The following is a 19,637-nucleotide window of genomic DNA, read 5'->3' on the forward strand; positions in this document are numbered from 1 at the left end:
TATCAAAGGTTAACAATATGCATTTCCTTTGAATCAGACTATTCATTAAAAAATCTTAATTAAGGCAATCAATCGGTGATATAGGTTTTTCTTCTTTCTACCTCTCCATTTGGTCTTGTACAGCTCTGATCTCCTTCAGGCTGGGCAGCTCATCCTGCTCATTTGTTGGTGAAGGCACTTCCACATCATGCAGCAGGCTCAGAGCGTACTGGCGCAGCAGTGTTAGGGAAGAGAGCTCTCTCTCCAGGTCTTGGCTCAGCAGATCATGCTGGTCCAACAGAGACTGCAGGGTGGCTTTGGAAGCTTTCTCCACAGCGCTGTCTGGGAAGCGACTTTGGAGCTCATCTGAGACGGCTCGCACCTTTACCATCTGAAAAAAATTCAAATGGATATTTAGCATCAGATTATCAATAAATGTTATCATGATCAGTCAAGATTTTCACTTATATCTATAGAAATTGTTTTTGCATGTACCCTCTCTCTAAAAGTCCTCCATTCCTGTGCTGTGTCCTCAAGTACCCTCTCCTGTCCCCGTGCTACGCTTCGCAATCGAGTCCAGCGCTGCCACACGGTGGTCATGGAGCGACTGATGGTGGCTTTACTAGCATCACTGCCTACTAGCTCCAGCTGAGCAGCTTGCTCCTCTAGACCACTTAGCTTCTCTTGAAAGCCATTCACCAGCGATACAAGAGACTGAAATATAAAGAGCAAAAAGTAATCAATAAAGTTTACTGCATTCATGGAAATACTGCCCAATATTTTTATGCATGTGACTTTGATTGGGCCTCTCATACCCGATGACTGCAAAGCTTATCTTCAGCTTCTTGGCCTGTGCCAGCCTTTGCAGTGGAAAATTCTGTCAGTTTCCTTTCAGCCTCATTCATGAGCTCAATGACAGTCTGCCTTGCCTCCTGGTAAGTCTTCCACTGATCCACACAGCTGTGAAAAACAATTGGTATAAGGGAGTTTAGTGCCACAACTACTACTGTTTCACGTCCCTTTGCATAACATTTCAGCTACCATCAAAGTATCTGTTCTGCTTACCTGTGAAGGACATCATGGTGGCACTGGAGCTGATCCCTGACCTCAACACCTCTCTGCTTTGCTGACTCGACACTCACACGAAGCTGCTCTTTGGTTGTGGGGTTGACCAGGTTCTCCAACGTGGGCAGCAGAGCCTGCAGTTCTTCCAAATGAATTAGGAACTCCTGCTCTGTTGCCATGATGTCCCCCTGCTGTCTGAGACACTCCTCATAGTTCTCCACGTCCACACCCAGACTTGCCTGCTGCAGGAAGGACACGGCATCCTCCAGCCATTCACAGGCTGACTGCATCCTGAAGTGGTACTTCTGACACAACACCAGGGCTTCTTCCAGAGTAATCTTTACACAAAGAGAAATTAGATTCAAAGCTGCTGCCATGACTCAATACCATGAGACACATCAGCATTATATCAGAGCCTTATGTATGATTATTTTGTTTCATATGATATTAAATAAAAATCTAACCTGTTTGGAGCTCAGAGCTTTCTGAACATCTGCCTGCAGCTTTGCCATTTCTTCCAGGCTTGTATCGACATGGGTGGGAACAAGCTCATTGGCACTGGTGTACTTCTGTTGCTCTCTGCTGCTAAGAGCAGCGACTATTCTCAGTCTTGACTGCACTTCCTCTTGCATGATTTGCTGCTTTCTGATCTCCTCCTGCACCTTCTCCACCCTCACATCAACAATCACAGCGTAACCCAGCTCATCCCGGACCTGCTGCAGCCAGTCCAGAGTCCGTTTCATCTCTGTCTCAAAGTCTTTACTTTGAACAAACCTGTTCTCACACTCTTCTATCAGCTCCCCTACTGCAGCCTGCAAAGACCGCAGCTCCTCCTGCCACAGAACCACTTGTTCCTTAGAGGCATCATGGGCTGCTTGTTCCACGCGGGGTGCGAGAGTGTCCATCTGCTCCATGAGCCGTGACAGGTGAGAGTTGGCACTCTGGAGACTTCCTGCCAGAGCGTGGTAGTTTTTGAGCCTCTCCTCAGCGGATTGCGTCTCTGCATTGACTTTGACAAGCTGCTCTTTTGTGGCCTTTAACTCAGAGTCAACCTGCATAGCCATCGCCTTGTGATCCTCAAAGGACTCCAAGGTTTCATCCAGATGCTCAACTTTCTGTTCAATCAGCCTCTTTAGACCGTTGTAAAGGCTCACAAGCTGTGTCATTTCCTCTGGCCGCCACGGCTGGCCAGTACTACGAAATCCCTCTTTCTTTTGGTTCAGTTCACTCACAGCTAGACCAAGGCTGGTCAGATCTGCCTGGATTGCTTTATAATCACTCTGCAGGCTGACAACCTCTTCAGTCTGCAGCCCAACAGGCTGATCACCTAGATGATTGAACTGTTCTTCAAGCTCCTTCAAGGCTTTATGGGTGACATCTATGAAAGAGGTGTACTCGTTCCTAGTGAGAATGGCCTGCTGGATTTTCTCCTGCTTTTCTTTGGCTAGTGCTAATATGCTGTTATACTGCTGGGGGAGGGTGTTGAGTTTTTCATCCAAATAGCAATGGTCTACTTCATTCAGACTGGGCAATATTTCCTGGCCAGCTCTTTGAACTATTAGAAGAAGATTCTCATATTCAATTGCCTGCTCAATGATGTGCTGATACTTCAGTAGTTGAGCTTCTAATTCAGCATCTCCAACCATCAGATTGATTTCAGGGAAGGTGACGATATCAGCTTGTTTTATCCACAGGCATATCTTCTCCAGGTCAGTCTTGAAATATTTTCTGGAAACAAGCACCTTTTCAAGCTCCTGCAGTTTCTGGCCACATCTGTGTAGTGTTTTATCGAAGATGTTTTGTAACTCCTGCAACTTTGTGAGGATCTCATTCCTTTCTTCTTCACTGGCATCCCTCATTAGGTCCCTCCCCTGAGACCACAGGGAGGTCAGCTCGCTCTGATAGGCCTTCAGGCTGCTTTGAATGTTTCTACAAGTTCTCACCTGCTTGGCCAAGTCATCAGGTAACAAAGCAATATACTCCTCTGTCTGGGCCTTCTTCTCATTTTGCTGCACCCAGGAAATGGACTGATTCACCGCCATCAGGAACTGTGTCCTCTCTGTGAAAGCCTTGCTGAGGTGTTTTCTGCGCTGCACAACCTTCTCACTCAGAGATTCTACCTCTGATTGAGTGTCGACAATAAGCTGCTGTAAACGTTGGCGTTCACTGAGGCCCAAACGAGCCAGAACCCTGTCAGCATCAGCCATGGCCTGAGCTAGCAGGAGCTGTTTCGCCTCTAATTCACTACAGATGCTCAGGTGGTCAAACAGGAAACTCTGTGCCAGCTCTGGAGGAGGGCTCATTTTCATGGCCTCAGACAGGGCAGGCTGCTGCTCCTCTGCCCAGTCTCGAGCTTCCCTCAGACGAGCCTCTACTTGGCCCATTTCTTCCAGGGTCACCACTGAGTCCTGGATTTTCCTTTCAATGAGGTTTTGCATCTGAGTCCAGCGCTGCTCAAAGTGACTGATCTGTTCCTTCACCAGCTCCTTGTCATCCAAGTTCAAATGCTGGATTACTTTTTGTTTCTGTTCTTTCAGGTCTTCAAGAGTGCCTTTTTGTTCATCCAGAGTTACTGCAAGCCGCCTTAAAGCCTCCAAATGCTGAGATGAACTTTCAGCATCCGTTCTGTGCAGAAAAGAAATGAAAGTAACAGTGCATGATAATTGTGTGCATGTGATCCAAAATAGTTAAAACTGACTGTTTGTCTCTTATGAACTGTTAGGAGTTGATTTTATGGATATGATGAGCTCAGACATATGCAATCAAAACAAATGGTCTAACAAAAAGAACCTGTAACCATCATCCTTGAAAACTGCACACTAAGTTGTAGCTTTGGCAAAGAAACTAGAAGAGGTGAGCACAATTGGCTTGTTTGGATTTGTCCCTGTCAGAAAATTTTTAGAATCACAGCAACACTTGATGGCAAATGTTAGTACTTGATGTGTACACACCTGGCCAGATTGTCCCACTCTTTGGACACCTGTTCAAACAGAGCCTCCACTGCAGAGATACAGTCGTGGTATTCTTTAGATCTCTGCAGGTCTTCTTCTCTCTGGTTTTGCAGCTTATTGGCCTGGTGACAGAGCTCCAGCCAGGAATGGCTCAGACGGTCGAGCTCGGCGTGTTCCGGAGAGTCCTGGCCACCCGTCAGTCTGCTCACAGTCTCCGTCATCTTGGTCAGCATACTCTGTTTGGACTGCAGTTGCTGGCTGCATTCCTGTACGATGAGCAATATAATGATAGTAGTCCAGAATACAGCCAAACAGAGACCAGATCTCTTAGATTCATCACAGACCAGCAAACATGTTTCATTGATAATAAAAAGCAAATTAAAAATAACAAGTATGTATTCATCAAAAATAGGAACACTATAATATGGCTCCCTACCTTGGCTTGTGACAGCATGTTTTGAGCTATCTTGGCCTCCAACTCTGCTGGCCTTCTGGAGAAGCTGAGGAGCTGCTGCTCCATATCCTGAAACAGACTGGTCAGATCTTGTTTCTGCTCCTTGATCTCCCTCCAGCCCTCTGAAAGCTCCTGAGCACTGGACATCCTTTCCTCTATCTGCAAAAATATGCATACGACATCTTACAGTTAGTATTTGGGGAACTGAACATTGTTAAGCACGGCATGCGTGTTTCTCATGACTAAATATTAAAAAGTAAGGTAATAACAGGTATGTCTTGTTTTGTCAGGTGATAAAACTCAGTCTTAATGAGTCATTATATTATCCTTAATTCAAAATAGTTTCCTCTATGTTGCATAATGTACAAGTAGGGAGTTATCACTGACCGTGAGTTTGACCTGCTGGACCTCTGCAGCTGCCACCCTAACAGCATCATCAGACAGATCACATACAGAGCACACCAGGTCCAGGTAAGTGCTGGCCTGTTCCTGCAGGGCCCTGTAGTGCTTCACCTGTGTATAAAAAAATCATCCAAATAAATTCATGAAAACATTTTTTATTATTAGATGTTAAGAGCTGATGAATTGCACTATTCCACTGACCTGCTTCAGCGCTTCCTGCAGACCAGTTGGTCCCTGATCATTGAGCTGAAGCTCCTCCTGCACTGTGGAGAGCCAGGTTTGGCACTGCTGTAGAGTGTCCTGATGGCTTACGTGTTTCTGCAGCTCCCGGTCCAGGCTCTGATACACCTGTGGAAAAAGGTGACCTAAGACCTTAAACTTTTTTCTGTATTTCATGAAACTGAGAGGTTTAAAACGACAGTAAAAAGATGATAGATGCAGGGTAATTGTCCTCTTTGACTTACACGTTGGGCAGTGCTGCAAATGGCAGAGTAGCTGTCCCTGGTCCCCTGCTGGTGAGCCTGGACTTGTTGACTGATCTTTGCTTGAACTTGATCTGTACAGCTGGCCACAAGGTCTTCCCCTTTCTGCTTCAGGCTGATGAGACGTTCCTCAAAACTTGCTATCTCTTCCATTATTGCCTTTAAATGAAAAGTTGCATGTTTCCAAATACAGTTAGGTCAAGCACAATCTAAAGATGAACAGATTGCAACACTGTGAAAACAGTGATTGTTTCTCAGGATTTTATGGTCCAGATCACCTTGTGTCGAGCAAGTTGTTGAGTGGCCATCTCCATGCCGCTGGTCTGCATGGAGTCAGAGGTGACCAGTCGACTGGACATCTGTAAAAGCCACTTCTCCACTTCCTGCAGTTCACTGTTGTAATCTTCGTGCTCCTTCACCCACTCCACAAGGTTCTGGACCTGTGTCTAAAATATAACATACAGCAGAGCTTCAGAAAGCTGTATGAAAAGAAAGCATTCAATGCAGAATGTAGTTCTGTGTATCAGTCCATTTCATTCAGTTAAATTCATTGATTCCACTCTCTTTCTTCCATGCATAAGGTGCAGCGGTGGTAGCAGGCTAAGTAAGTCAACCCAGACATCCCTCCCCTCAGTGGTATTTTACAGCTCTTTCTGGGGGATCCTGAGGCATTCCCAGGCCAGATGGGATATATAATACCTCCAACAAATTCTGGGTCTGCCCTGAGCTCTCCTCTAAGCTGTATGAGCCTGGAAGTCCTCCACAGGGAGGTGTCCTGACAAAATTCCTGAACCACCTCAACTGACTACTTTCAGAGCAACGGCTCTGCTCTGAGCTCCTATGGCCGAGCTCCTAACCTTGTCTCTAAAGCCAGGCACAGAGACCCTCTGGAGAAACCTCATTTCAACCTCTTGTACCTTTGATCTTCAAGTATTACCTAAAGCTCACGACCATAGGTAAGGTTAGGAACAATGACTGACTAGTAAATTGGAAACTTTACCCTCCAGCTCAGCTCTTATATAGAGGAAAAATTCAACACACTGATTTTATTTCAATCACTTATTTTCACATGAAACACCTCCATGTGGCTCTGCTTCATAAATTACCTCTCAGTGGAAACAGCTTTATTGTCCTTACCTTAGCTGCTAAGCAGAGATCTTGGTAGTCAGCCTGCAGCTTCTTCATTTTTTCACTTATAGTGGCATCATGAACCGTGTCCAGCAGGGCTTCTCCTTTCTCAAAGACAGATTTCACTGCTGACTCATGAGACTGCACTGTCTGCTGGATGGTCTGCACATATGAAAAGAGGGGAAAATAATACAAATATGATCATTCACCTTTTTTTGCTCTGTTTTAATAGTATTTAAAAGTAAAATGCAATTGACAATGATGTTGTGTTACCTTGTACTTTGCTAGCTGAGCCTTCTTCTGGTAAAGTTCAGCTTTAGGCTCCACATTAGAGGCTAAAAGGTTCTTGGTCTCCCTCACCCACTGGGCCTGGGCCTTGTATTTCTCCATAAAGTCTTTAGAGAGGGAAATACATTTCTCAAGGGAGCTGTGCTCAGTGCGCAGAGCTTCCGTCAGCTCTGTTAGTTGGGAAAGACGTGTATCCACCTCCTCCTTCAGCTGCTCTGCCTCTGGCTCCTCTAAGAACGCCATGGCTCGCTCTGTCTTCTCCCTCATTGTCTTTAAGTAAGTGTGACCTTGATCCATGTCAGCCTGAAGAGCCTGACAAGTGCATGGGATGGTGATGGTTAGTTTTTAACAAAGCAGACAATAAATAGAAGGTTTATATGAGACGAAATGTACCTCTAGCTTTTTCATCTTCCTCTCCATTGCAAAACGGTCCACTGCATCAACGCTGATTGCCACCGTGCTGAAGTTATTCTGAGCCGTGCTGAGCCAGTCTGAGAAAGTGCTGAAGACACACTGTGCCTCTTCAATGCAAGACACTTCCTCCTGGAGCTGTTTGATCGTCTCCTGAATTACAAAGAAAGTGGGAGATGAGCTCTGGGGGAGAAAGCTTGAGGTCACTTAAGTGATGACAGCTTTCATTGATCTGTCAGCATACAGATACAGATACTGGTTGTTGTGTTCAAAATTATATTACCAGTAAATGCAGAAGCAGGACGTGGTAGCGGGCTGTGATCTTAGTGGCTCTGCTACTGATCTGACTGCTGATATGAGTCTCATCCAGAACTTGCTGAGCCAAGAGACTGAGTCCCTCCATCTCCTCCTGATAAACCAGCACCTCCTCCTGCCAGGTCTGATCAGACGAACAGGGTTAGAGATGCATGACTAACCCTCAATAACATCAGAAGTTATTCATGAGACTTAATATCAGAGACCTGTGCTGATTTAAAATGCAAAATTAAATATTTCACATAAAATAATGTGAAATACTTTCATGTGCATGGTCACTGTGCATGTAAAACTCACCTTTATTAGCTGGAGCTGGGCGTCTTTGGTGGTTCGATCAGACCGTCGATGGCTCCGTAGTTGTGCTTTGGTCTCCATGCCCTTCAGCCAGCTGTCAAGACACTGAAACTTCTGCTCCATCTGCCTGAGTTTGGCCAGAGCACTGTTGAGCTGAGAGCGGGTGTCAGCCAGTCGTGCCTGGTACATCCTCCACTCCTGCTGCAGGGTCTCCAGTGCTCGGTCTTCAATCTGAGGCAGGCCCCAGGGAATGACCAGTTCCCGACTGACCAGCAGGGTATTAAGCAAAGCCTGGCCCTCTGTACAGTGCAGCTGCAGTTCCTGTAGTGATAAAGATGTTGACTTTTTGGTCAAATATTCCCCTAATAGAACCTCTGGTTAGGATTCGCTCTAGTTGTAGTATTTTATTATCTGTTTATTTGAGACATTTTCTGTGTAAGACTGTCAAACCTGCAGCTTCTGCAGGGTCTCCTCCAGCATGTCCACATCCCCCTCCAGCTGAGTATAGCAGCCAAGCTTTTCTTGTTCTAATTCCAGCCAGTCTTCAAAGGCATGGAGGCCCCGTTGGTACTCATGGTGGGCTTTTACCAGCTCCTCTGCATTAGCTACTGCCCTCTACAGACATAATAAAGGTAACAAATTACAATCTCATAGCCTATATTGCTTTTCCTCTCAAGGTAGGTTTTAGATGCTACTGACATAAGATTTTACAAAGGGTAAAAAAAAATCCTCTGTAAAAAAGCTACTTGAAAAATAATATTTAAGACCTTGCTACTATCTAATACCAAAGTCAACACATTTTTAAACATGATTCTGTATTGAACATGGTGCAAATTCTGTTTTAATTACCATTGCATTGTCTTTCATAGTGTTATAGCGCTCTTGCAGGTCTTGAAGCTCGAGTTGAGTGACAAAGCTCTCAGAGATACTGACACTTTTTGCAGTAATGGTTTCCAGCAGACTATTGTGGCTGAGCACTTCCTCATACAGCAACTAAAACAGAAAAGAGAAGCAACACTATGAATAAACTGTGGCACATTGTGGTAGTTAATAGCTCATGCAGTGTTGAACTCTCAATTTGCTCATTTTCATCACATTTATAACCTAAAAAATAAGAAATTTTAATGTCTCAGGTCTTTATAAAGCTCAGTAAATTATTGATATTGATATTATTACCTTGGTTTTGCTAAGGTTGGCAGTTTTGTCCCTCATCTCTGGGCACTGTTTGTCAGTGGGATCAAGACTTTCCTCCACACGTTCCATCCAAGCCACAAACTGGCGAACATCCTCCTGATAACTGGTCCACTGAGACAGGGCCCCTTCTAGCTGACTGTTGAATTTGCACAGAAAACCACAGTCAGACAAAAGTGCAGCAATTGCTACATGCCAGTATGTTGTTACTTTTAAAGGGGGGCAAACCTTTTGCATTGGATTGAGGCAGAGAGTAAGGCATCCCAGGAATCTTTTAGATCCTGTATTTGCTTTTGGACTACAGGTACTCCTTCAGCTGAGGTGTTTCTCTGAACTGATTCTCCTCTTGTGATCAGCATCTTTAGTTGGATCTCTTTTTCCTGACGTGCAGTCAGCAAGGCCTGGCGCAACAATAACATATGTGCATTTATTAAACTAGACCATAATGAGCATTTTCAGTTGTTTCACTAATTCTGATTATTAAATATATGTTTTTGATACCTCAAGCTTGATCATCCGGCTATCTAGCACATTTTTGTCTGCAGTGGGGGCACAGTAGGTTTGCAGCATGTGGCTGGTGTCCGCCACCCAGTTCTGCAGCTCCTTCAGCCCTTGGGAGAAAAGCTGGTGTTCAGTGGCTATTCGGTCAATCCGTGATGCCTTCTCCTGTAGAGCAGAACACGACCAGAACATCAACAATACAGCTTTAAGAATCTGAATATACAGTGGGTTCAAAGTTATCACAACACATGCAGATTACTTGATAACTAACAAACATTTAGTACAGGAGACACAGGGAAATATTAATTTATAAAACAGTTGCTTACAGTAACTTAAGAAAGAAATTAGTGTTTAATCTTGGTCAGTTACTACCTTCACTGTTTATAATCTGTAAAATATTGTTAAGTTAGAGCTCCATCCAGTCTAGTGCGGCTGTTTTCTCGCCAGCTTTACCCCCAGAAAAGCGCCAGTGTGCAGGCAGATTGGGAGGCGTTACTGTACCTTGGTCAGGTTGGTTAAAGCTAGGTACTGAGCAGAGAGCTGCGAGACACGGTGCACAAAACCCTTGCCGGCCGCATATTCATCCCACAGCAGCTGGGCCTTCTCTTTCAGCCTGTTCAGCTGAATCTCGTGAGAGGCTAGCTCCTCAAGCACAGACTGGAAGAGCACAAGCAGGTTATCAAAGACGCATGCAAGCTGACGCACAGATTTCAGACAGTTAAATCAGACTCACACTGAGGGGTTAGAAATGGCAATATGGCACGAAGATAGAATGAGAAATTTGGCTGGTGTTACTTAAAACATGGTAGACAGTTCAAAATAATAAAGACTTAAGTTCTTTAACATATCAGGACAGATTTATCATATAACGAACAATGTTAAGAAGAAATGAGAGAAGCAAAGAGGGCAAAAGGATTACAGTATTTTTAGGCAAAAGGTAGTAAGCATTAGCTGATCACAGTATTTTTGAAAGAATAACAGCAAAGCTAAAACACAGTTACAGAGCAGGAAAGGCAAGTTTCTTCCAATGACAGAAATAGTCCGGTTGTTGCTGAAGCACTGAGTGGTTGTTGAACATGAGTGGTCGATGAAAATGGGGGATGTTCCAAGCTCAGTGCACGTTTTTACCTGTAACTTGTGAAGCTCTTGTTTTTTGGCTGTGAGATCATGAAGCCTTGTGCTGCTCTCCTGCACAGCCAGCTCTGTTGCATTCAGACACTCTTGAAGAGGCTCAGCACTCGCCTCAAAATCTTTCATCTGAGATAAAAGGTTCTAGCACACACAGATGGAAAAAGAGACAGTTGAGATGTTTCCAATGACTTCTTTAGTTTTAATAAAGGCCTAGATCAGTGACAGAGAACTTACTTGAAGGCTCGTCTCTCTGTTGTGCAGGTTTGACATGATATTTTTCCAGTCCTCTTTGGCTGTGTTCATCTTAGCTCGAACTGCATCTACTTTGTCTTTAGCTGCAATAGTAGAGACAAGCTCACCGCTGACAACCACAGCGTTCAGCTTAGACTGACCCTGTTCTCTGTCACTTAGAAACTCCTGTGGAGGAAAGACAAATGATAAGTCAAGTTTGTAAAGATTCTTAGAATACATTAAATAAATCTGACAGCTGTCAATTCATAGGGTACATGTGACTCTGAGTACCTGAATCTTCTGCAGACTGGATGAGGCCTCACTGAGATTCTGAGGGACGTCAAAGCACTTGGCTGTGTTGATCTTGGCATTGACCAACCACTGCTGGAACTCTCTGAAGGCTGAGCGAAACCCTTGTTCTAGCAGTTTCTCTTTGCTCTGGCACTCCCTTGATGCTTGGAGACTGAGACTGAGCAAATCAGGAGGAGACAAAACAGAATTTTCAGGGAATAATAATGGAAATCCATTCATTTCTAAACTTTGTTTTTCCCTGAATGTGATGGGCCTTGTTGCAAGTTGCGGCATTTATGATGACCTTTTATACTCAGAACTCAAAACAAAGACATCAAATAATTATTTTCACCATGAGGTTATAGGATTTAAGGTTTTGTTTGGTTTATGTTTAAGGTAACTACAGATATCTCCTGTAATATGTAATAACATATAACAATAACATCACAAAATAAAGCCTAAAATGTCAGAGAAAAACAACTTACAACAAAATTACTGTATTGCATTGCCCTGCAAGCTGCTAAATTAGTTTTGTGTTACTCCTGTTCTTAGTATTTGAGAAAAATCTTACTGCATGAAATTGCATTTTAATTCTCAATTTGGACATGTTTATCCTGATGAAAAAGGCTGCTTTGGCCATATTTTTAGGTTGCCCACCTGTTGTATTCCTTAATGAGAGCAGAAACTCTCTCAGACTGTGTTCCCATGTCTCTGGAGAACCGGCACAGGTCATTGAGTTGAGTCTTTAGACTATCAGACAGCGGCTCAGCTTTGACAAGCTCCTCCAGAGTTTCCTGGGTGGATGAAAATGTGCTATTCATATGACTGTCTGTTTATTATTAATGGTGGTTTGTCACTGGAATTAAAGAGAGCTGCAATGTACCTTTGCTATCTGCCAGCCTTTTACTGCCTCCTCTCCGATGTTTTTCCCCTCTGCTTGGGCCAGCCGCAGACGCCAGTCCTTTAGCTGTCGGCCGAGATCTCGCAGGTCTTGCTCCAGCTGTGCCGACCGGCTGTTGAACTCTTGTTCAGAGCTGGCTATCTGGGTGAGGGCAGTCTCCAGACTAGCCCTAGTCTGCAGTGCTCCACGTTCCCACTGTTCCCATGAAGACACTAGGGCTGCTTCCTCTCGCTCCATGGCCTCATAACCCCCTGAACCAGTGTGATCCCTCGCCACTGCCCCACATCTTTGTACCCGATTCAGCCTTTCTCTGCCTCGCTGCTTGGAGTCAAGCAACTCCTGGAAAGGTTAAAAAGAATCACAACTGTCATCTCAGTCCAGTTTAAACATTAAGTACTCTTAAGCAGGAGTGCCTGCACTGCTCAGTCTCCGCTGGCTGACTGGAAGAAAACTCTAGTGTACACTATTCATATCTCTGGGCTGCATGCAGCAGTTTTTTTCTCCCAGGTGTATCAGTTAAAGTTCCTCACCTGTACTTTGGAGAGCTTTCTTTTAATAGAGACTGAGTCTCCTGACAGATCTGACCATCTCTGGAGTTCCTCTTTTGCTGAAATGAGCCAGTCATTGAAGTCTCTCACGGCGTCGAGGTATTGCTCGTGTTCAGACACAATGTTTTGCATCGACTGCACCTTGCCCTTTGTAAAAGAAAAAGACAAGGTAAACACCGATACCAGATATAAAGGAGACGCTGACTTAAAACAAAGTGACACTTATTTTGCTACATGTAGTTTGTTCGTCACAGATGCAAATTCCATTTCACTTGCCCTGTTTTTCCAAAGTTATCATCCCGGCTGTAGCTTTTTTTTTTCTTTTTTTTTGCAATGTCAGTATATTCAGATTACCTTGACAACAGCTGAGATATCAGCGAAGTGTGCATTTAGCTCTGCCCTTGACTCTGGTCCAAAGGTCTGGTCCCCAGTTTTTTCATGCATCTCCACTGCTTTGTCTGTAAGGCGTGACAGTGCTGCTGCATGAGCATCCACATCAGCCTGGATTGCCCTGAGGCGCTCAAGCAAAGCCGATTTCTCTTTGAGGCCAGGCTGCTGAGGCAGAGTCATCCCCACCTCCTGCTCCACTGACTCCATCCACTGCTGCAGTTGGCTTTTACTCTCCTGAAAGCTTGTCCACTGGGCCACGGTCCACTCCAGACGACTAAAAACAACATCATAGAAGAAATCGATGCATTTAACCCTTTTCAGAACTATGGTATCAGTGGATGCTACAAGCCCTGTGTCTGACTGTTAACTGGTTTTGGGTAAGAACATGTTTCCTACCTGTGGCAACTCATGGAAGTCATTAACATATTGGCCCAGGCATCTTTTAGGTTCTGTAGCTGTGAACAAATGGCCTCCTGCCCCTCCATTCTGTTGTGTTTCAGGACTTGCTCTCCTTTTCCTACAGTCATGTTAAGCTTCACTTCTCCTTCACCTTTCATTAGCAGGATATCCTGCATGCATGTAAACAGCAAACCAGACCAGTCAGTGTTGTTATTATTGTCAGTGTTTGTTTTTTAATGTGTGTCCTGAGAACACTGTAAAGACAACAAATATAATTTGTCTATTAGGGTGTTCACTGACCTGTACGAGACCAAGTCTTTTCTCAAGTGTCTCTTTATTGCCAACTGTGCTGTTGAGTGAAGCAAGGCGCTCTTGGACTCCATTAAGCCAGCCCCAGGTAGTCTGTAGTGTCTCTTCAAAAGCCTGTTGCTCCTGTAAAGTGACCTGGCAGCTGCGCAGCCTCTCTCTCACACGTCTCAGTAAAGCCTGGTGCTGTGACTGCAGCTGAGCCGACACTCGTGTCTCACTACCGTCTCCTCGCCCACCTTCATTCAGCGCCTGTCCCTCCTGACATAAGCGCTCAAATGAATCCCTGTAGAGAGAAGTAAAATATTTTAATAATCTTCAAAGAGTACTTTGATATTTCATTGGGGAGAATTATAAGAGATCCATCTGTGGACATTCTTAGAAAACAAACAGACTTTTATTAGACTCAGCACCTTTCCTTGAGCACCTCCTGCTGATATTCCTCCACCTGCTCTAGCACTGCCTTTTCAGGACCCCGTTGTTTGGCTTCAAGAAGATCTGTCGTCATTCTCTTTTCCATGTGCTCCAACCACCACCTGAGCTTTTTGAGGCGACCCTCAAATCTGCAATGTATTTAAAAATTCACTAAATAACAGGTTTGCTTAAAGAGTGATTTACTGAACTCTTGTTTTTAGGTCACTTACCCTTTCATTAGGGATGCACTGTCCTCCAGGATCTGCTGGTTCTGTCTGCACTGCTCCACAAAGCTGTCCCAGTCCTGCTGGATGGAGGAGAGGTGCTGCTGGACCTGACCAGCACTGGCTTTGGGGAGATGGAGTAAGAGCTTCTCTCCTTCTTCACAGACTTGAGTAAGGCGTACCTCACCTTCCTCCACACGATCCATGGCACCCTAAATTAAAAATGTTATTCATCAAATGCTACTTTCGCCCCTCTACAAAGACTAAAACTTTAAATTAATCTAACCTAATTTATTCAGGAGGGGTTTTACCTTCAGTTTCTGTAATTTGCGTTCAACAATTTGTGTGTCTCCAGATCGGTCAGAGCATTCTTTCACTATCTCCCTCTGCTCTGAAAGCCAGCGATGAAACTCCTGAACCAGATCTAAAGAGACAGAAAATAAATGTCAAGATTCAGACTAAGTGAAGGATAATCAAAGAGATTAGTTATTATTACATTATTATTAGTACTTCTGAAGGTCACCATATGAGGCCTGGTTTTAATTAATTTGAAAATAATAGAAAGCTACAAATGCATCATCTGATCACAATAAAGGAGGTAGTGCATAGGGTGTTAACCATAAAGTTTTATGTATTTAGCACATCATAACCTTGGCACAACAATAAAGTGATATCTGAGTAAAACAACACACAATTCATGTTTGATTTTATTTTCTCACCATTGAACTGCTGCTGCAGACAGTTTTGCAGAGACACCAGTGTCCTGGCAGAAAGCTGATTCACAGACTCGTAGGTCTTGATGAGGTCTGTGAGGGCTGAACCCAAGCCAGCGAGCTCTTCAGAGGGATATTTACGACACAGGGTGTTGAGGCTCTCTCTGGTGGAGTCAATACTGCCCTGCTGATTTTGCAGCTCTTTCTGGAGGTCCTTCAAATCATATATAAGAGTACAGATCACTTTCTTAGACTCCTTGCAGTCTTGCCTTCGCGTTCGATACAAGAAAGGAGAGCTAATCTTTTTGGAACCTAAAAAACTCACAAACCAGTGGCATCATCAAGTGTACTTTGTGTCCACAAGACTGAGATTACATTTGTCCTTTTTTTGTTTTAATTTAAAAGGAAATTTTCAGACATATCAAGGGTTGCACCTTTACTCTGCAGATGTCCTCTGGATCTGATCCAGTGGGAGAGGAAACAAGGGAATCCTCCATACTTTTAAGCCATGCAGACATCTGTGAGATGTAGTCCTCAAGCTGTTTTCTTTGCGAGGTGAAGTCTGTGAGGTTTCCTTTGGCCTGCTCGTGTAGCTTCTGAACAGAGTTGATCTTTTTACGAAGGTCATTCTCCAGCACCTATTGCAAGTGCAATGAAAGTTTCAAGTGTAAAAGAGGAATACACTTTATGTCTACAGGGAAGAATTGTTGCTATTCGATGATGTAGTACCACTTCAAACAGTACTACAATCCAGAAAATGCAGCATGAAAGAATTCAATCCTTTGTCACCTGTAATTTAGCTGGGGTCTCCTCACTCTGACAGCATTTCTTCAGCTCTGTAATTTTGCTCTGCAGGGTTTCAAGTTTCTGCTCCTTCTCACCCATCTCCGCCTGTGGATGTATAAGAGCAAAAAACGTTTTCACATCACTTTTAGCAGCTTATTTGCTTTTATTTTGGCCATCAATGAGGCGTGTTACCTTGTGGTTCTACCATTTTTTCATTTAAAGTACTGAGTTTTTATATGAGAGTCTTTTTGACAGTGAATGCAAAAGCTGCATCTAGTTCTTAACACACAAGGTAATGGGCTGTATTGACTTTTTTGCTATGTTGAAAACAATGTCAAGGATCAGAACAAATCATTACGATGACATCATGATCTTACCTGGAGCTTGGAGAGCCTTGCAGACACTTTCTGACTGTCATTGAGATTGTTTAGGCTCTCATTTAGCTCCATCACACAGCTGCTCGTCCAGCTCTCAGTGTCTTCACTGATTTTCCGCACATCATCCCACAGCGCCAAACTCTGGTTCAGGCGATCGATGTTGTCATCTATCTTCTCTGATACCTGACAAGTCGAATAAACCACCTCATTTTTGTTTTAGACAATGCATTGCACTGTTAATGGATCAGTTATATATATATATATAAAAAAAAATAAAAAACTAGGATATAGCAGTGAAGTTAATCATGATTCTCTTCAGTAAAAGACTTGCACAGCACCTATACTAACACAGTAGATCAGAGTTTAGCTACAAAAAGAAGTAAAAGTGTGCAAGTAATTATTGCATCTGTTAAACAACAAACTCTAAGTTAAACATTATTTTAAAAAGCATTGAGCATTATGTTTAAACAACTATTAAAGCCATTTTGTTGAAGGAGTACGATGAAATACATAATAACGTGAACTTGATAGTAGCTGGTATGGGCTACAACTAGTTTAAATCTTTTAGTGTGTACATGTGGATGTGGTTTGTTGAAGGGGACATATTTTACCCTTTTAAGCCAAGTTTATATTTGTCTCAGAGGTCACCAAAGCATGCCTGTGAAGTTTGTTGCTGAAAAAACACTCCACTATTGGATTTTTGTGTGTCTAAAAACCCCTCTGTGTCAGCCCTGCTCAGAACAAAAAAAAAAAAAAAAACTACACAAACAACGTATATTTTAGGTACTCTGCCTTAAACTCTACACGGCAGCACTTGCGTCCAATTGAACCTGAAGCACTTGATGGCGCTTACTGATGTTGTTTCTTCTTGTCTAGATCATTGCTTGTGTTGTTCTTGCTCTCAAATGTACGTCGCTTTGGAGGAAAGCGTCTGCTAAATGACATTGTAACATTGTAACATGCTGTTCCTGTGTCTGTGGCTTTGAATGTTAATGAGTTGTCTGGCCCTACCTCCTGACTCCGCCCCTGAACACGCCCCTATCAGGAAATGGGTGTGGCTTAACAGAGGAGGGCTGAACTTTCCTCCAAGTGAGGAGGGCAAACCAAAACCTAGGGGTGGTGATAACTCCTCTCATGACATCATGAGGGGAAAATCTGAGAATGGCTTGTTTCAGCACACATTTTCTTAAAGGTGGAGAAGGGAGGGGTGGTTCTGGTACTTGAGGGGATTGTAGGCAGGCCAGGGGCACATATTTTTGTTAGAAATCCTGAAAAAGTAATTTTTGCATAATATGTCCCCTTTAATTAATATCTTATGAAAGATTGACAGATATTTGAAGATTATTCTTCTTTCTGCTCCTATTCATTCATGATGTGAGATGTTATGTGTGAATTATATTTTTTTGGTTTGGTGTCTGAATCAATTGAAGTAGGGTTGCACGATGTTGGATTTTTGCAGATATCCGATATGCTGATATTTACAGATTTATTTAGCCGATACAAAATGTCAGCCTTTTTGGACACACTTTAAGGCTTGAAGATGACCAAGGAAACAAACTTTAGTCCTTTAAAAAACACTTTAAAGTTTAAAGAATGAGGATAAGCATTGCCCCCATTGTTGTCAAAATTACTCAACAAACATATCACGGAAACATCTAATCAGCCCCTCATGACAGTTCAAACTTCTGACTTACATCCAGCCACTGATCAACAAGTGTCTCCATGTCCTTTTTTAACATTGGAGCATCACAGTCTGGGATCTTCTTCAGTTCAACCACCAGTTGCTTCCCTTTACTAGAGAAATGATCCAGTTCATGCTGCTTGCTGGCCATCTCTACCTTCACGGTCTCATGCTGTAAACAGAAGAAGGACAAATACAGCTTTAACATTGATTAGTTTACCTTTATATTATTGGCAGTTAAGTCAAAATAAGTGTGATGAGGCATATCCAAAAATATAGCATAATACTTTGATCTGACCTTGGTTAGAGACCTCCTTGTCTCTTCGTAGTCCTTCAGGACCGAGCTTATATCAACCAGAGGCTCAGTACTCTCAATGATGCTGCTGATGGAGGTTTTCAGTATTTGGTATTCTCTCATCAGCTCAACGAGAACGTTGCTCTGCTCTTGTCTGACAGAATAAGAGGGAAGTATGTGAGCATATTGTCAGGGCTAGATTATATTATGTAAACAAACTGTAAACACAACAAACAATACATAACAAAAAATAATACAAAACAAAAACAAGCAGAAATTTAGAAGTGCAAATTTAAATAACCCAAAGGTGATTTAATTTCTAAAGGCAACATAATTTAATCATTTGACCACAAGAGCAAAAAACTTCATGTTTGATTGCAAAGATTTTGTTTCATAAACTGCTGCTCATTAAGATCTTTAAACATCACTTCTTGAGTCCTTTTGAAACTGTCTTGTTGCATTCATGATTTATCAAAGCTATATTCTTTATTCTGAAGTAGTAAAGTCTTCTCCCATTCCCCTCAGTACCTCTCTGTGATGAGCTTCTTGGTGTCTTCCCATGTGGTCTCCAGCAGACTGATTTCCCTCAGTACCTCTCCAGCCAACTCTGCATCTCTCTGGGCCAACTGGTTGCCTTTGTCCCTCAGCCACTGCTCCTCATGCTGGTGTGACTGGAGCTCATCCTCCATCTGATTGAAGAACCTCAGCCTTGGAAGATGAGCATAACTTGCTGATATTTATCTGTTCTCATGGTATCAACATTCAACATTAAATGATGCAAGTTTAACATTTACACCATTGCCCTGGTATGTGTATCTGATTTAAGGTTGGATGTTCACTTTTGCAGTACTTTACCTTTGCTGCAGAGCATGTAGGCTGGGCTCTTTGAAGCTCTGGTGGTCAGCTTTCTCTTCAATGTCCTCCACAGCTTTGAGCAGCTGTTCTTTACGCTGTCTAAATGAGGTCCATAGAGCTCCTAGGGCCTCTGCTTCACTCTGTTTACTACCAAGCAAATTCCTTACTGCATCCAGCTCAGCGCTGAGGGAATCAGCCAGCATGCGGCAGGATTTACGAGAACCCTCATCAGCACCAATGTGGAGATGGCTTTTGCATAAACTGCTGTCCAGATTGACAGCCAGAGTCTCCAGCTGGGTAATGTCTGGGACAATAGTCGCCAGCTCCTGCTGCAGCTCCTCTACTTTTCCACGATCCCAGCTTCCAGCGCTCTCAACAGTCTGCTTTAGACCACGTAACACCCCTGTGGCCACACTGTGTGTCTGAAGAAAAGCCTCAAGCCTTTCAAGACACTCTAACTGGAGCTCAGCGGTGTGGTGGGCCTCCATGTAGGGCTGCAGACAGCTGTCTGCTCTGCTACGGAGGAGCTGTGCATCTCCTGGCTCACAAAACTTACAGAGCTTCTCTGCTTGCTGCTCCAAGCTCTGTCTTACACCAGACTGTTTCTGCAAGGCTGCCTGGGTCTCCTGTCAAA

The 19,637-nt window shown here is 43.6% G+C and overlaps 1 protein-coding gene across 2 annotated transcripts in view; it reads right to left on the bottom strand.

Moving 5' to 3' along the window:
- syne1b (spectrin repeat containing, nuclear envelope 1b) overlaps positions 1 to 19,637 on the bottom strand; it is a 106,232-nt gene that overhangs the window by 41,044 nt on the left and 45,551 nt on the right. For both annotated transcript variants that reach the window (XM_041811993.1, XM_041811992.1), the window contains 41 exons: positions 19,004 to 19,629; positions 18,677 to 18,856; positions 18,152 to 18,302; positions 17,867 to 18,025; positions 16,173 to 16,355; positions 15,799 to 15,900; positions 15,444 to 15,647; positions 15,016 to 15,223; positions 14,608 to 14,720; positions 14,303 to 14,508; positions 14,072 to 14,221; positions 13,653 to 13,944; positions 13,350 to 13,522; positions 12,918 to 13,227; positions 12,546 to 12,710; positions 11,998 to 12,354; positions 11,772 to 11,908; positions 11,115 to 11,292; positions 10,827 to 11,009; positions 10,590 to 10,733; positions 9,462 to 9,626; positions 9,189 to 9,361; positions 8,946 to 9,099; positions 8,619 to 8,762; positions 8,220 to 8,384; positions 7,773 to 8,090; positions 7,444 to 7,599; positions 7,143 to 7,313; positions 6,735 to 7,061; positions 6,471 to 6,623; positions 5,612 to 5,779; positions 5,316 to 5,492; positions 5,053 to 5,199; positions 4,837 to 4,962; positions 4,432 to 4,608; positions 3,996 to 4,261; positions 1,509 to 3,669; positions 1,045 to 1,382; positions 795 to 939; positions 475 to 693; positions 102 to 370 (listed from right to left, as the gene is read on the bottom strand). In XM_041811993.1, the coding sequence (XP_041667927.1) occupies positions 102 to 370; positions 475 to 693; positions 795 to 939; positions 1,045 to 1,382; positions 1,509 to 3,669; positions 3,996 to 4,261; positions 4,432 to 4,608; positions 4,837 to 4,962; positions 5,053 to 5,199; positions 5,316 to 5,492; positions 5,612 to 5,779; positions 6,471 to 6,623; positions 6,735 to 7,061; positions 7,143 to 7,313; positions 7,444 to 7,599; positions 7,773 to 8,090; positions 8,220 to 8,384; positions 8,619 to 8,762; positions 8,946 to 9,099; positions 9,189 to 9,361; positions 9,462 to 9,626; positions 10,590 to 10,733; positions 10,827 to 11,009; positions 11,115 to 11,292; positions 11,772 to 11,908; positions 11,998 to 12,354; positions 12,546 to 12,710; positions 12,918 to 13,227; positions 13,350 to 13,522; positions 13,653 to 13,944; positions 14,072 to 14,221; positions 14,303 to 14,508; positions 14,608 to 14,720; positions 15,016 to 15,223; positions 15,444 to 15,647; positions 15,799 to 15,900; positions 16,173 to 16,355; positions 17,867 to 18,025; positions 18,152 to 18,302; positions 18,677 to 18,856; positions 19,004 to 19,629 (10,340 nt within the window). The remainder of the gene's footprint in view (positions 1 to 101; positions 371 to 474; positions 694 to 794; positions 940 to 1,044; positions 1,383 to 1,508; positions 3,670 to 3,995; positions 4,262 to 4,431; positions 4,609 to 4,836; positions 4,963 to 5,052; positions 5,200 to 5,315; positions 5,493 to 5,611; positions 5,780 to 6,470; positions 6,624 to 6,734; positions 7,062 to 7,142; positions 7,314 to 7,443; positions 7,600 to 7,772; positions 8,091 to 8,219; positions 8,385 to 8,618; positions 8,763 to 8,945; positions 9,100 to 9,188; positions 9,362 to 9,461; positions 9,627 to 10,589; positions 10,734 to 10,826; positions 11,010 to 11,114; positions 11,293 to 11,771; positions 11,909 to 11,997; positions 12,355 to 12,545; positions 12,711 to 12,917; positions 13,228 to 13,349; positions 13,523 to 13,652; positions 13,945 to 14,071; positions 14,222 to 14,302; positions 14,509 to 14,607; positions 14,721 to 15,015; positions 15,224 to 15,443; positions 15,648 to 15,798; positions 15,901 to 16,172; positions 16,356 to 17,866; positions 18,026 to 18,151; positions 18,303 to 18,676; positions 18,857 to 19,003; positions 19,630 to 19,637) is intronic.

This window comes from Cheilinus undulatus, linkage group 18 (genome assembly GCF_018320785.1).
Source record: "Cheilinus undulatus linkage group 18, ASM1832078v1, whole genome shotgun sequence".
NCBI classification, from domain to species: domain Eukaryota; kingdom Metazoa; phylum Chordata; class Actinopteri; order Labriformes; family Labridae; genus Cheilinus; species Cheilinus undulatus.